Source organism: Pseudophryne corroboree (genome assembly GCF_028390025.1).
Source record: "Pseudophryne corroboree isolate aPseCor3 chromosome 10 unlocalized genomic scaffold, aPseCor3.hap2 SUPER_10_unloc_2, whole genome shotgun sequence".
Classification (NCBI taxonomy): domain Eukaryota; kingdom Metazoa; phylum Chordata; class Amphibia; order Anura; family Myobatrachidae; genus Pseudophryne; species Pseudophryne corroboree.
In genome coordinates this window covers 345,200-361,517 of record NW_026967473.1, presented here as the reverse complement: position 1 = coordinate 361,517, position 16,318 = coordinate 345,200, and the positions used below count along the sequence as shown (strand labels likewise).

General features: G+C 54.2%; 1 protein-coding gene across 5 annotated transcripts in view; it reads left to right on the top strand.

The window, feature by feature from the left end:
- MTOR (mechanistic target of rapamycin kinase) overlaps positions 1 to 16,318 on the top strand; it is a 634,684-nt gene that overhangs the window by 587,465 nt on the left and 30,901 nt on the right. For all 5 annotated transcript variants that reach the window (XM_063948692.1, XM_063948690.1, XM_063948689.1 and 2 more), the window contains exons 52-55: positions 2,722 to 2,804; positions 3,499 to 3,571; positions 8,495 to 8,569; positions 8,647 to 8,782. In XM_063948692.1, coding sequence (XP_063804762.1) covers positions 2,722 to 2,804; positions 3,499 to 3,571; positions 8,495 to 8,569; positions 8,647 to 8,782 — 367 coding nt within the window. The remainder of the gene's footprint in view (positions 1 to 2,721; positions 2,805 to 3,498; positions 3,572 to 8,494; positions 8,570 to 8,646; positions 8,783 to 16,318) is intronic.

Sequence of the window (16,318 nt, the reverse complement as noted above, 5' to 3'; positions counted from 1 at the left end):
GAGGATCTTTCAGTGGGATCTGCTGGACAAGTGGTCCGGATCGCATCTTCAGATACATCGGATGATCACCCTGTCCCCCAGGGCCAGGGTGTCTCTTCTGTGGTGGCTACAAGGTGCTCACCTCCTCGAGGGCCGCAGATTCGGCATACAGGACTGGGTCCTGGTGACCACGGATGCAAGCCTCCGAGGGTGGGGGGCAGTCACTCAAGGAAGAAACTTCTAAGGGTTGTGGTCAAGTCAGGAGACTTGTCTGCACATCAATATCCTGGAACTAAGGGCCATATACAACGCCCTGAGTCAAGCGGAGCCTCTGCTTCGAAACCAACCAGTGCTGATTCAGTCAGACAACATCACGGCAGTGGCCCATGTAAACCGCCAGGGCGGCACAAGAAGCAGGGTGGCAATGGCAGAAGCAGCCAGGATTCTTCGGTGGGCGGAGAATCACGTACTAGCACTGTCAGCAGTGTTCATTCCGGGAGTGGACAACTGGGAAGCAGACTTCCTCAGCAGACACGACCTCCACCCGGGAGAGTGGGGACTTCATCAAGAAGTGTTCACGCAGATTGCAAATCGATGGGAACTGCCACAGGTGGACATGATGGCGTCCCGTCTCAACAAAAAGCTAAAAAGATATTGCGCCAGGTCAAGGGACCCTCAGGCGATAGCTGTGGACGCACTAGTAACACAGTGGGTGTTCCAGTCGGTCTACGTGTTTCCTCATCTTCCTCTCATACCAAAGGTGCTGAGAATTGTAAGAAAAAGAGGAGTGAGAACGATACTCATCGTTCCGGATTGGCCAAGAAGGACTTGGTACCCGGAATTGCAAGAAATGCTCACAGAGGACCCATGGCCTCTGCCTCTCAAACAGGACCTGTTACAACAAGGGCCCTGTCTGTTCCAAGACTTACCGCGGCTGCGTTTGACGGCATGGCGGTTGAACACCGGATCCTAGCAGAAAAGGGCATTCCGGAAGCAGTTATTCCTACGCTGATAAAGGCTAGGAAGGACGTGACAGCAAAACATTATCACCGTATATGGCGAAAATATGTTGCTTGGTGTGAGGCCAGGAAGGCCCCTACAGAGGAATTTCAGCTGGGTCGATTCCTGCACTTCCTACAGTCAGGAGTGACTATGGGCCTAAAATTAGGGTCCATAAAGGTCCAGATTTCGGCCCTATCCATTTTCTTTCAAAAAGAACTGGCTTCACAGCCTGAGGTTCAGACGTTTGTTAAGGGAGTGCTACATATTCAGCCTCCTTTTGTGCCACCAGTGGCACCTTGGGATCTTAACGTGGTCTTTGCTTTCCTGAAATCCCACTGGTTTGAGCCACTTAAGACGGTGGAGCTAAAGTATCTCACATGGAAAGTGGTCATGCTGTTGGCCCTAGCCTCAGCTAGGCGTGTGTCAGAATTGGCGGCTTTGTCATGTAAAAGCCCCTATCTGGTTTTCCATATGGACAGGGCAGAATTGCGAACTCGTCCGCAGTTTCTGCCAAAGGTGGTGTCATCTTTTCATCTGAACCAACCCATTATGGTGCCTGCGGCTACTCGTGACTTGGAGGATTCCAAGTTGCTTGATGTAGTCAGGGCTTTGAAGATCTATGTTGCCAGGACGGCTGGAGTCAGGAAGACTGACTCGCTGTTTATCCTGTATGCATCCAACAAGCTGGGTGCTCCTGCTTCAAAGCAGTCTATTGCTCGCTGGATCTGTAACACGATTCAGCAGGCTCATTCTGCGGCTGGATTGCCGCATCCAAAATCCGTAAAAGCCCATTCCACAAGGAAGGTGGGCTCTTCTTGGGCGGCTGCCCGAGGGGTCTCGGCATTACAGCTTTGCCGAGCTGCTACTTGGTCGGGTTCAAACACATTTGCAAAGTTCTACAAATTTGATACCCTGGCTGAGGAGGACTTGGTGTTTGCCCATTCGGTGCTGCAGAGTCATCCGCACTCTCCCGCCCGTTTGGGAGCTTTGGTATAATCCCCATGGTCCTTACGGAGTCCCAGCATCCACTAGGACGTTAGAGAAAATAAGAATTTACTCACCGGTAATTCTATTTCTCGTAGTCCGTAGTGGATGCTGGGCGCCCATCCCAAGTGCGGACTTTCTGCAATACGTGTATATAGTTATTGCTTAATAAAGGGTTATGTTATGTTGGCATCCATTGGTTGATGCTCTGTTGGTTGTTCATACTGTTAACTGGGTAAGTTTATCACAAGTTATACGGTGTGATTGGTGTGGCTGGTATGAGTCTTACCCGGGATTCCAAAATCCTTTCCTTGTAATGTCAGCTCTTCCGGGCACAGTTTCCTTAACTGAGGTCTGGAGGAGGGGCATAGAGGGAGGAGCCAGTGCACACCAGATAGTACTAAATCTTTCTTTAGAGTGCCCAGTCTCCTGTGGAGCCCGCTATTCCCCATGGTCCTTACGGAGTCCCCAGCATCCACTGCGGACTACGAGAAATAGAATTACCGGTGAGTAAATTCATATTTTTTTTTTCAACCTCAGCAACTGTTACTATGTAAGTTGCCAATAGCAACCAATCAGCGGTAGTAAATAAATAATTAGAAGATGATTGGTTGCTATGGGCAACTTATTCACTTCTTTCTGAGGTTTGATACAACCCCTCATAAGTGTTCTTGTCTCATGATAGAGTTTACCAAACCTTCCTTCTTCATTGTATCATTATGAGAGATGTGTTTCATAGCTCACTTCATATTTCAGGTCTGGTTTGACAGGAGAACAAATTACACCCGTTCTTTGGCTGTGATGTCCATGGTCGGATACATTCTCGGCCTGGGTGACAGGTATTTGATATATATTTATAGGCGGGTGGAGGTTGGCCTGAGGCAGGCGGGTGGAGGTTGGCCTGAGGCAGGCGAAGAGTAAGGCAGGTGATGGTTGGCTTGAGGGCAGGCGGGTGATGGTTGGCTTGAGGGCAGGCGGGTGGAGGTTGGCTTGAGGGCAGGCGGGTGGAGGTTGGCTTGAGGGCAGGCGGGTGGAGGTTGGCTTGAGGGCAGGCGGGTGGAGGTTGGCTTGAGGGCAGGCGGGTGGAGGTTGGTTTTAGGCAGTGGGCAGGCGAGTGATGGTTGGTTTTAGGCAGTGGGCAGGCGAGTGATGGTTGGTTTTAGGCAGTGGGCAGGCGGGAGGAGGTTGGCCTGAGGCAGTGGGCAGGCGGGTGGAGGTTGGCCTGAGGCAGTGGGCAGGCGGGTGGAGGTTGGCCTGAGGCAGTGGGCAGGCGGGTGGAGGTTGGCCTGAGGCAGTGGGCAGGCGGGTGGAGGTTGGCCTGAGGCAGTGGGCAGGCAGGTGGAGGTTGGCCTGGGGCAGTGGGCATGTGGGTGGAGATTGGCCTGAGGAAGGCGGGTGGAGTTTGGCCTTGCAGCGGTAGATAAGTGCAATATGCAGGGAATGGATGAAGATTTGATAGGGGGAGGTGGATTTCTGGGAGAAGGTTCCTGATACTTGCGTCAGAAAATCAATAACGGTCTTCTCTTCATACAGACATCCTTCTAACCTGATGTTGGATCGCCTCAGCGGGAAAATTCTACACATTGACTTTGGGGACTGTTTTGAGGTAATTACTTACATGTTTATTGTTCACAAATTAATCAAACTGAAAATCTAGTAGATCTGATAAAACATAGACACCCACCCCAGCCTGCCGCAGTCACAGATATAGGGGGAGATGTATCCAGCAGTAAGAATGGAGCCCACAGCAATCAGTCAGATCTAAGATACTGTACCATTAATAAAGTGAACTGTATAAAATTAAAAGTAGATGCTGGTTTGTTGCTATGGGCAAATTCTAAACTCCACTTTACCCTTGAGTGTTGCTGATCCCAACATTGCGTACAACGCCCTTCTCCTGCTAATCCCAACATTGCATACAGCGCCCTTCTCCTGCTAATCCCAGCATTGCGTACAACGACCTTCTCCTGCTAATCCCAGCATTGCGTACAACGCCCTTCTCCTGCTAATCCCAGCATTGCATACAGCGCCCTTCTCCTGCTAATCCCAGCATTGCATACAGCGCCCTTCTGCTAATCCCAGCATTGCATACAGCGCCCTTCTCCTGCTAATCCCAGCATTGCATACAGCGCCCTTCTGCTAATCCCAGCATTGCATGCAGCGCCCTTCTCCTGCTAATCCCAGCATTGCATACAGCGCCCTTCTGCTAATCCCAGCATTGCATGCAGCGCCCTTCTCCTGCTAATCCCAACATTGCCTACAGCGTCCTTCTCCTGCTAATCCCAGCATTGCGTACAACGCCCTTCTGCTGCTAATCCCAGCATTGCGTACAGCGCCCTTCTCCTGCTAATCCCAGCATTGCGTACAGCGTCCTTCTCCTGCTAATCCCAACATTGCATACAGCGCCCTTCTCCTGCTAATCCCAGCATTGCATACAGCGCCCTTCTGCTAATCCCAACATTGCATACAGCGCCCTTCTCCTGCTAATCCCAGCATTGCATACAGCGCCCTTCTCCTGCTAATCCCAACATTGCCTACAGCGTCCTTCTCCTGCTAATCCCAGCATTGCGTACAACACCCTTCTCCTGCTAATCCCAGCATTGCATACAGCGCCCTTCTGCTAATCCCAGCATTGCATACAGCGCCCTTCTCCTGCTAATCCCAGCATTGCATACAGCGCCCTTCTGCTAATCCCAGCATTGCATGCAGCGCCCTTCTCCTGCTAATCCCAGCATTGCATACAGCGCCCTTCTGCTAATCCCAGCATTGCATGCAGCGCCCTTCTCCTGCTAATCCCAGCATTGCATGCAGCGCCCTTCTCCTGCTAATCCCAGCATTGCATACAGCGCCCTTCTGCTAATCCCAGCATTGCATGCAGCGCCCTTCTCCTGCTAGTCCCAGCATTGCATGCAGCGCCCTTCTCCTGCTAATCCCAGCATTGCGTACAACGCCCTTCTCCTGCTAATCCCAGCATTGCATACAGCGCCCTTCTGCTAATCCCAGCATTGCGTACAACGCCCTTCTCCTGCTAATCCCAGCATTGCATACAGCGCCCTTCTGCTAATCCCAGCATTGCATGCAGCGCCCTTCTCCTGCTAATCCCAGCATTGCATACAGCGCCCCCCTTCTGCTAATCCCAACATTGCATACAGCGCCCTTCTCCTGCTAATCCCAGCATTGCATACAGCGCCCTTCTCCTGCTAATCCCAGCATTGCATGTAGCGCCCGTCTCCTGCTAATCCCAGCATTGCATACAGCGCCCTTCTCCTGCTAATCCCAGCATTGCATGTAGCGCCCGTCTCCTGCTAATCCCAACATTGCCTACAGCGTCCTTCTCCTGCTAATCCCAGCATTGCGTACAACGCCCTTCTACTGCTAATCCCAGCATTGCGTACAACGCCCTTCTCCTGCTAATCCCAGCATTGCATGTAGCGCCCGTCTCCTGCTAATCCCAGCATTGCATACAGCGCCCTTCTCCTGCTAATCCCAGCATTGCATGTAGCGCCCGTCTCCTGCTAATCCCAACATTGCCTACAGCGTCCTTCTCCTGCTAATCCCAGCATTGCGTACAACGCCCTTCTACTGCTAATCCCAGCATTGCGTACAACGCCCTTCTCCTGCTAATCCCAGCATTGCGTACAGCGCCCTTCTCCTGCTAATCCCAGCATTGCGTACAGCGCCCTTCTCCTGCTATTCCCAGCATTGCGTACAGCGCCCTTCTCCTGCTATTCCCAGCATTCCATACAGCGCCCTTCTCCTGCTAATCCCAGCATTGCATACAGCGCCCTTCTCCTGCTAATCCCAGCATTGCATACAGCGCCAGTCTCCTGCTAATCCCAACATTGCATACAGCGCCCCCCTTCTGCTAATCCCAGCATTGCGTACAGCGCCCTTCTCCTGCTAATCCCAACATTGCCTACAACGCCCTTCTCCTGCTAATCCCAGCATTGCGTACAGCGCCCTTCTCCTGCTAATCCCAACATTGCCTACAACGCCCTTCTCCTGCTAATCCCAGCATTGCATACAGCGCCCTTCTCCTGCTAATTCCAGCATTGCGTACAGCGCCCTTCTCCTGCTAATCCCAGCATTGCCTACAGCGCCCTTCTCCTGCTAATACCAGCATTGCATACAGCGCCCTTCTCCTGCTAATTCCAGCATTGCGTACAGCGCCCTTCTCCTGCTAATCCCAGCATTGCCTACAGCGCCCTTCTCCTGCTAATTCCAGCATTGCGTACAGCACCCTTCTGATAATTCCAGCATTGCGTACAGCGCCCTTCTGCTAATTCCAGCATTGCGTACAGCGCCCTTCTCCTGCTAATTCCAGCATTGCGTACAGCGCCCTTCTCCTGCTAATTCCAGCATTGCGTACAGCGCCCTTCTCCTGCTAATTCCAGCATTGCCCCGTGTCACCTCCTCCTAATCCCAGCATTGCATACAGTGCCATGCCCCGTGTCACCTCCTCCTAATCCCAGCATTGCATACAGCGCCATGCCCCGTGACACCTGCTCCTCCTAATCCCAGCATTGCATACAGTGCCATGACCCGTGTCACCTCCTCCTCCTAATCCCAGCATTGCATACAGCGCCATGCCCCGTGTCACCTGCTCCTCCTAATCCCAGCATTGCATACAGCGCCATGCCCCATGCCACCTGCTCCTCCTAATCCCAGCATTGCATACAGCGCCATGCCCCGTGCCACCTGCTCTTCCTAATCCCAGCATTGCATACAGCGCCATGCCACTTGCTCCTCCTAATCCCAGCATTGCATACAGTGCCATGCCCCGTGTCACCTGCTCCTCCTAATCCCAGCATTGCATACAGCGCCATGCCCCGTGTCACCTGCTCCTCCTAATCCCAGCATTGCATACAGCGCCATGCCCCGTGTCACCTGCTCCTCCTAATCCCAGCATTGCATACAGCGCCATGCCCCATGTCACCTGCTCCTCCTAATCCCAGCATTGCATACAGCGCCATGCCCCGTGACACCTGCTCCTGCTAATCCCAGCATTGCATACAGCGCCATGCCCCGTGTCACCTGCTCCTCCTAATCCCAGCATTGCATACAGTGCCATGCCCCGTGTCACCTGCTCCTCCTAATCCCAGCATTGCATACAGCGCCATGCCCCGTGTCACCTGCTCCTCCTAATCCCAGCATTGCATACAGCGCCATACCCCGTGTCACCTGCTCCTCCTAATTCCAGCATTGCATACAGCGCCATGCCCCGTGTCACCTGCTCCTCCTAATCCCAGCATTGCATACAGCGCCATGCCCCGTGACACCTCCTAATCCCAGCATTGCATACAGCGCCATGCCCCGTGACACCTCCTCCTAATCCCAGCATTGCATACAGCGCCATGCCCCGTGACACCTCCTCCTAATCCCAGCATTGCATACAGCGCCATGCCCCGTGCCACCTGCTCTTCCTAATCCCAGCATTGCATGCCACCTGCTCCTCCTAATCCCAGCATTGCATACAGTGCCATGCCCCGTGTCACCTGCTCCTCCTAATCCCAGCATTGCATACAGCGCCATGCCCCGTGTCACCTGCTCCTCCTAATCCCAGCATTGCATACAGCGCCATGCCCCGTGTCACCTGCTCCTCCTAATCCCAGCATTGCATACAGCGCCATGCCCCGTGTCACCTGCTCCTCCTAATCCCAGCATTGCATACAGTGCCATGCCCCGTGTCACCTGCTCCTCCTAATCCCAGCATTGCATACGGCGCCATGCCTCCTCCTAATCCCAGCATTGCATACAGCGCCATACCCCATGTCACCTCCTCCTAATCCCAGCATTGCATACAGCGCCATGCCTCCTGCTAATCCCAGCATTGCATACAGCGCCATGCCTCCTGCTAATCCCAGCATTGCATACAGCGCCATGCCCCGTGTCACCTCCTCCTAATCCCAGTATTGCATACAGCGCCGTGCCTCCTGCTAATCCCAGCATTGCATACAGCGCCATGCCTCCTGCTAATCCCAGTATTGCATACAGTGCCATGCCCCGTGTCACCTGCTCCTCCTAATCCCAGCATTGCATACAGCGCCATGCCCCGTGTCACCTGCTCCTCCTAATCCCAGCATTGCATACAGCGCCATGCCCCGTGTCACCTGCTTCTAATCCCAGCATTGCATACAGTGCCATGCCCCGTGTCACCTGCTCCTGCTAATCCCAGCATTGCATACAGTGCCATGCCACCTGCTCCTCCTAATCCCAGCATTGCATACAGCGCCATACCCCATGTCACCTGCTCCTCCTAATCCCAGCATTGCATACGGCGCCATGCCTCCTCCTAATCCCAGCATTGCATACAGCGCCATACCCCATGTCACCTCCTCCTAATCCCAGTATTGCATACAGCGCCATGCCTCCTGCTAATCCCAGCATTGCATACAGCGCCATGCCCCGTGTCACCTGCTCCTCCTAATCCCAGCATTGCATACAGCGCCATGCCACCTGCTCCCGCAATGTGTTCAGACGCCTTGGCTCTGGGTTCAATCTGTACTTGAGCAATGTGTTGTTATTTCAGGTGGCCATGACCAGGGAGAAGTTTCCTGAGAAGATCCCGTTCCGTCTGACAAGGATGCTGACCAATGCCATGGAGGTAAGTATTGTTGGCTGCTGTGCGTGTGACACGCCGTGTGATTGGTGCCCTCTAATACCAGTCTGTGCCTTTGGCAGGTCACGGGCCTGGATGGAAACTACCGGATTACCTGCCATACGGTAATGGAGGTGCTGCGGGAACACAAGGACAGCGTGATGGCAGTGTTGGAAGCCTTTGTGTATGATCCCCTCCTGAACTGGAGACTTATGGACAGTGAGTAGCAGACTCGGGACCTCACTTCTGGGGTAACCTGCGGGCGTCTCCTCTGTGCATGGAGGACGTCAGGGTCAGAGCCTCATTGTGGCCCAGGCATGTGTGCGTATAGGACGTGCTCTGTAGCCAGCGATTGGTGGTGTACAGTAAGTACAGCATGCAGCCTGAGCTGCTCTGTAATAACCTCCTCGTTGCTGTCTGCTTAGCCAGGGTCACCTTTGCTGCCATGATGGCGGGGTTACCGGCGGCTACAGTGTCTGGGTAACAGCTAGGTGCTAAAGCAGTCTGGGTTCCTGCCAATATCCAGAAGCCCTGCCTGGAAAGAGGATGATGAGGGTGCGCTGGAATACTACAGTAGATGCGTTTGTGGTGGTATTTACATTATAAAAGAACAAAAGAAATGATTTACAGAATGACAGAACTGTTACTGTGTGTGTAACGCCACCGCCAGGTGTAAGGTATATACACACTACACGACCAGAAGTATGACCCACTGCACACCAGCATACTGCCACGGGTCATACCAGCAGCGTGGCACTCTCACAGGATCCTGCCAGTTCCCTGTGTGGTGTCTCTGGAGCAGTGGTTCCTGCCAGTCCCCTGTGTGGTGTCTCTGGGGCAGTGGATCCTGTCAGTCCCCCGTGTGATGTCTCTGGGGCAGTGGTTTCTGCCAGTCCCCTGTGTGGTGTCTCTGGGGCAGTGGATCCTGTCAGTCCCCCGTGTGATGTCTCTGCAGCAGTGGATCCTGCCAGTCCCCTGTGTGGTGTCTCTGGGGCAGTGGATCCTGTCAGTCCCCCGTGTGATGTCTCTGGGGCAGTGGTTTCTGCCAGTTCCCTGTGTGGTGTCTCTGGGGCAGTGGTTCCTGCCAGTCCCCTGTGTGGTGTCTCTGGAGCAGTGGATCCTGTCAGTCCCCTGTGTGGTGTCTCTGGAGCAGTGGATCCTGTCAGTCCCCTGTGTGGTGTCCCTGGAGCAGTGGATCCTGCCAGTCCCCTGTGTGTGGTGTCTCTGGAGCAGTGGATCCTGCCAGTCCCCTGTGTGGTGTCTCTGGAGCAGTGGATCCTGCCAGTCCCCTGTGTGTGGTGTCTCTGGGGCAGTGGTTCCTGCCAGTCCCCTGTGTGGTGTCTCTGGAGCAGTGGATCCTGTCAGTCCCCTGTGTGGTGTCTCTGGAGCAGTGGATCCTGTCAGTCCCCTGTGTGGTGTCCCTGGAGCAGTGGATCCTGCCAGTCCCCTGTGTGTGGTGTCTCTGGAGCAGTGGATCCTGCCAGTCCCCTGTGTGGTGTCTCTGGAGCAGTGGATCCTGCCAGTTCCCTGTGTGGTGTCTCTGGAGCAGTGGATCCTGCCAGTCCCCTGTGTGGTGTCTCTGGAGCAGTGGATCCTGTCAGTCCCCTGTGTGTTGTCTCTGGAGCAGTGGATCCTGCCAGTCCCCTGTGTGGTGTCTCTGGAGCAGTGGATCCTGCCAGTCCCCTGTGTGGTGTCTCTGGAGCAGTGGATCCTGCCAGTTCCCTGTGTGGTGTCTCTGGAGCAGTGGATCCTGCCAGTTCCCTGTGTGGTGTCTCTGGAGCAGTGGATCCTGCCAGTCCCCTGTGTGGTGTCTCTGGAGCAGTGGATCCTGCCAGTCCCCTGTGTGGTGTCTCTGGAGCAGTGGTTCCTGCCAGTCCCCTGTGTGTGGTGTCTCTGGAGCAGTGGATCCTGCCAGTCCCCTGTGTGGTGTCTCTGGGGCAGTGGATCCTGCCAGTCCCCTGTGTGTGATGTCTCTGGAGCAGTGGATCCTGCCAGTTCCCTGTGTGGTGTGTCTGGAGCAGTGGTTCCTGCCAGTCCCCTGTGTGTGGTGTCTCTGGAGCAGTGGACCCTGCCAGTCCCCTGTGTGGTGTCTCTGGAGCAGTGGATCCTGCCAGTTCCCTGTGTGGTGTCTCTGGAGCAGTGGTTCCTGCCAGTCCCCTTTGTGTGGTGTCTCTGGAGCAGTGGATCCTGCCAGTCCCCTGTGTGGTGTCTCTGGGGCAGTGGATCCTGCCAGTACCCTGTGTGTGGTGTCTCTGGGGCAGTGGATCCTGCCAGTACCCTGTGTGTGGTGTCTCTGGGGCAGTGGATCCTACCAGTCCCCTGTGTGGTGTCTCTGGGGCAGTGATTCCTGCCAGTCCCCTGTGTGGTGTCTCTGGGGCAGTTATTCCTGCCAGTTCCCTGTGTGGTGTCTCTGGAGCAGTGATTCCTGCCAGTCCCCTGTGTGGTGTCTCTGGGGCAGTGGATCCTGCCAGTCCCCTGTGTGGTGTCTCTGGAGCAGTGATTTCCTGCCAGTCCCCTGTGTGGTGTCTCTGGAGCAGTGATTCCTGCCAGTCCCCTGTGTGGTGTCTCTGGAGCAGTGGATCCTGCCAGTCCCCTGTGTGGTGTCTCTGGAGCAGTGATTTCCTGCCAGTCCCCTGTGTGGTGTCTCTGGAGCAGTGGATCCTGCCAGTCCCCTGTGTGTGGTGTCTCTGGAGCAGTGGATCCTGTCAGTTCCCTGTGGGGTGTCTCTGGAGCAGTGGATCCTGCCAGTCCCCTGTGTGTGGTGTCTCTGGAGCAGTGGATTCTGTCAGTCCCCTGTGTGGTGTCTCTGGAGCAGTGGATCCTGCCAGTCCCCTGTGTGGTGTCTCTGGGGCAGTGGTTCCTCCCAGTCTCCTGTATGTGGTGTCTCTGGAGCAGTGGATCCTGCCAGTCCCCTGTGTGGTGTCTCTGGGGCAGTGGATCCTGCCAGTACCCTGTGTGTGGTGTCTCTGGAGCAGTGGTTCCTGCCAGTCCCCTGTGTGGTGTCTCTGGGGCAGTGGATCCTGCCAGTCCCCTGTGTGGTGTCTCTGGGGCAGTGGTTCCTCCCAGTCTCCTGTGTGTGGTGTCTCTGGAGCAGTGATTTCCTGCCAGTCCCCTGTGTGGTGTCTCTGGAGCAGTGATTCCTGCCAGTCCCCTGTGTGGTGTCTCTGGGGCAGTGGATCCTGCCAGTCCCCTGTGTGGTGTCTCTGGAGCAGTGATTTCCTGCCAGTCCCCTGTGTGGTGTTTCTGGAGCAGTGGATCCTGCCAGTCCCCTGTGTGTGGTGTCTCTGGAGCAGTGGATCCTGTCAGTTCCCTGTGGGGTGTCTCTGGAGCAGTGGATCCTGCCAGTCCCCTGTGTGTGGTGTCTCTGGAGCAGTGGATCCTGTCAGTCCCCTGTGCGGTGTCTCTGGAGCAGTGGATCCTGCCAGTCCCCTGTGTGGTGTCTCTGGGGCAGTGGTTCCTCCCAGTCTCCTGTATGTGGTGTCTCTGGAGCAGTGGATCCTGCCAGTCCCCTGTGTGGTGTCTCTGGGGCAGTGGATCCTGCCAGTACCCTGTGTGTGGTGTCTCTGGAGCAGTGGTTCCTGCCAGTCCCCTGTGTGGTGTCTCTGGGGCAGTGGATCCTGCCAGTCCCCTGTGTGGTGTGTCTGGGGCAGTGGTTCCTCCCAGTCTCCTGTGTGTGGTGTCTCTGGAGCAGTGATTCCTGCCAGTCCCCTGTGTGGTGTCTCTGGGGCAGTGGATCCTGCCAGTCCCCTGTGTGGTGTGTCTCTGGAGCAGTGGATCCTGCCAGTTCCCTGTGTGGTGTCTCTGGAGCAGTGGTTCCTGCCAGTCCCCTGTGTGGTGTCTCTGGGGCAGTGGTTCCTGCCAGTCCCCTGTGTGGTGTCTCTGGGGCAGTGGTTCCTGCCAGTCCCCTGTGATTGGTGTCTCTGGGGCAGTGGTTCCTGCCAGTCCCCTGTGTGGTGTCTCTGGGGCAGTGGTTCCTGCCAGTCCCCTGTGATTGGTGTCTCTGGGGCAGTGGTTCCTGCCAGTCCCCTGTGATTGGTGTCTCTGGAGCAGTGGTTCCTGCCAGTCCCCTGTGTGGTGTCTCTGGAAAGGTGGATCCTGCCAGTCCCCTGTGTATGGTGTCTCTGGAGCAGTGGTTCCTGCCAGTCCCCTGTGTGTGGTGTCTCTGGGGCAGTGGTTCCTGCCAGTCCCCTGTGTGTGGTGTCTCTGGGGCAGTGATTCCTGCCAGTCCCCTGTGTGTGGTGTCTCTGGGGCAGTGGTTCCTGCCAGTCCCCTGTGTGTGGTGTCTCTGGGGCAGTGGTTCCTGCCAGTCCCCTGTGTGTGGTGTCTCTGGAGCAGTGGTTCCTACCAGTCCCCTGTGTGTGGTGTCTCTGGGGCAGTGGTTCCTGCCAGTCCCCTGTGTGTGGTGTCTCTGGGGCAGTGGTTCCTGCCAGTCCCCTGTGTGTGGTGTCTCTGGAGCAGTGGTTCCTACCAGTCCCCTGTGTGTGGTGTCTCTGGGGCAGTGGTTCCTGCCAGTCCCCTGTGTGTGGTGTCTCTGGGGCAGTGGTCCCTGCCAGTCCCCTGTGTGGTGTCCCCTTTTCTCCTGTCTTGTTATTCCTGGTATATAATGACAGTGTCATGGTGGTGCTGTACTACCGTCTCCTTTACTCCTGGCTTGTTATTCCTGGTATATACTGTCCGTGTCATGCTGATGCTGTGCAGACGCCCCCTTTTCTCCTTGCTTGTTGTTCCTGGTATATAATGACAGTGTCATGGTGGTGCTGTGCAGCCGTCCCCTTTTCTCCTTGCTTGTTGTTCCTGGTATATAATGTCCGTGTCATGGTGGTGCTGTGTAGCCTTCCCCTTTACTCCTGGCTTGTTATTCCTGGTATATAATGTCCGTGTCATGGTGGTGCTGTGCTGCCGTCCCCTTTACTCCTGTCTTGTTATTCCTGGTATATAATGACAGCGTCATGGTGGTGCTGTGCAGGCGCCCCCTTTTCTCCTGGCTTGTTGTTCCTGGTATATAATGACAGTGTCATGGTGGTGCTGTGTAGCCTTCCCCTTTACTCCTGGCTTGTTATTCCTGGTATATAATGACAGTGTCATGGTGGTGCTGTGCAGCCGTCCCCTTTTCTCCGGTCTTGTTATTCCTGGTATATAATGACAGTGTCATGGTGGTGCTGTGTAGCCTTCCCCTTTACTCCTGGCTTGTTATTCCTGGTATATAATGACAGCGTCATGCTGGTGCTGTGCAGACGCCCCCTTTTCTCCTGGCTTGTTGTTCCTGGTATATAATGTCCGTGTCATGGTGGTGCTGTGCTGCCGTCCCCTTTACTCCTGGCTTGTTGTTCCTGGTATATAGTGACAGTGTCATGGTCGTGCTGTGCAGCCCGTCCCCTTTTCTCCTGTCTTGTTATTCCTGGTATATAATGACAGTGTCATGGTGGTGCTGTGTAGCCGTCCCCTTTACTCCTGTCTTGTTATTCCTGGTATATAATGACAGTGTCATGGTGGTGCTGTGCAGCCGTCCCCTTTTCTCCGGTCTTGTTATTCCTGGTATATAATGACAGTGTCATGGTGGTGCTGTGTAGCCTTCCCCTTTACTCCTGGCTTGTTATTCCTGGTATATAATGACAGCGTCATGCTGGTGCTGTGCAGACGCCCCCTTTTCTCCTGGCTTGTTGTTCCTGGTATATAATGTCCGTGTCATGGTGGTGCTGTGCTGCCGTCCCCTTTACTCCTGGCTTGTTGTTCCTGGTATATAGTGACAGTGTCATGGTCGTGCTGTGCAGCCCGTCCCCTTTTCTCCTGTCTTGTTATTCCTGGTATATAATGACAGTGTCATGGTGGTGCTGTGTAGCCGTCCCCTTTACTCCTGTCTTGTTATTCCTGGTATATAATGACAGTGTCATGGTGGTGCTGTGCTGCCGTCCCCTTTGCTCATGTCTTGTTATTCCTGGTATATAATGACAGTGTCATGGTGGTGCTGTGCAGCCGTCTTCTTTACTCCTGGCTTGTTATTCCTGGTATATAATGACAGTGTCATGGTGGTGCTGTGTAGCCTTCCCCTTTACTCCTGGCTTGTTGTTCCTGGTATATAATGACAGTGTCATGGTGGTGCTGTGCAGCCGTCTTCTTTACTCCTGGCTTGTTATTCCTGGTATATAATGACAGTGTCATGGTGGTGCTGTGTAGCCTTCCCCTTTACTCCTGGCTTGTTGTTCCTGGTATATAATGACAGTGTCATGGTGGTGCTGTGTAGCCTTCCCCTTTACTCCTGGCTTGTTATTCCTGGTATATAATGACAGCGTCATGGTGGTGCTGTGCAGACGCCCCCTTTTCTCCTGGCTTGTTATTCCTGGTATATAATGACAGTGTCATGGTGGTGCTGTGTAGCCGTCTTCTTTACTCCTGGCTTGTTATTCCTGGTGATTGAGCGTCATAGTGGTGCTGTGCAGCCGTCCCCTTTACTCCTGTCTTGTTGTTCCTGGTATATAATGACCGTGTCATGGTGGTGCTGTGCAGTCGTCCCCTTTACTCCTGGCTTGTTGTTCCTGGTATATAATGACCATGTCATGGTGGTGCTGTGCAGCCGTCTTCTTTACTCCTGGCTTGTTATTCCTGGTGATTGAGTGTCATGGTGGTGCTGTGCAGCCGTCCCCTTTACTCCTGGCTTTTTATTCCTGGTATATAATGACAGCGTCATGGTGGTGCTGTGCAGTCGTCCCCTTTACTCCTGGCTTGTTGTTCCTGGTATATAATGACCGTGTCATGGTGGTGCTGTGCAGCCGTCTTCTTTACTCCTGGTTTGTTATTCCTGGTATATAATGACAGTGTCATGGTGGTGCTGTGCAGCCGTCTTCTTTACTCCTGGCTTGTTATTCCTGGTATATAATGACAGTGTCATGGTGGTGCTGTGTATCCTTCCCCTTTACTCCTGGCTTGTTGTTCCTGGTATATAATGACAGTGTCATGGTGGTGCTGTGTAGCCTTCCCCTTTACTCCTGGCTTGTTATTCCTGGTATATAATGACAGCGTCATGGTGGTGCTGTGCAGACGCCCCCTTTTCTCCTGGCTTGTTATTCCTGGTATATAATGACCGTGTCATAGTGGTGCTGTGCAGCCGTCTTCTTTTCTCCTGGCTTGTTATTCCTGGTGATTGAGCGTCATAGTGGTGCTGTGCAGCCGTCCCCTTTACTCCTGGCTTCTTATTCCTGGTATATAATGACCGTGTCATGGTGGTGCTGTGCAGCCGTCCCCTTTACTCCTGTCTTGTTGTTCCTGGTATATAATGTCCGTGTCATGGTGGTGCTGTGCTGCCGTCCCCTTTACTCCTGGCTTCTTATTCCTAGTATATAATGACCGTGTCATGGTGGTGCTGTGCAGCCGTCCCCTTTACTCCTGTCTTGTTGTTCCTGGTATATAATGACAGCGTCATGGTGGTGCTGTGTAGCCTTCCCCTTCACTCCTGGCTTTTTATTCCTGGTATATAATGACAGCGTCATGGTGGTGCTGTGTAGCCTTCCCCTTCACTCCTGGCTTTTTATTCCTGGTATATAATGACAGCGTCATGGTGGTGCTGTGCAGACGCCCCCTTTTCTCCTGTCTTGTTGTTCCTGGTATATAATGACAGCGTCATGGTGGTGCTGTGCAGCCGTCCCCTTTACTCCTGGCTTCTTATTCCTGGTATATAATGACAGCGTCATGGTGGTGCTGTGCAGCCGTCTTCTTTTCTCCTGGCTTGTTGTTCCTGTGATGGTGAGACTCCTCTGTAGC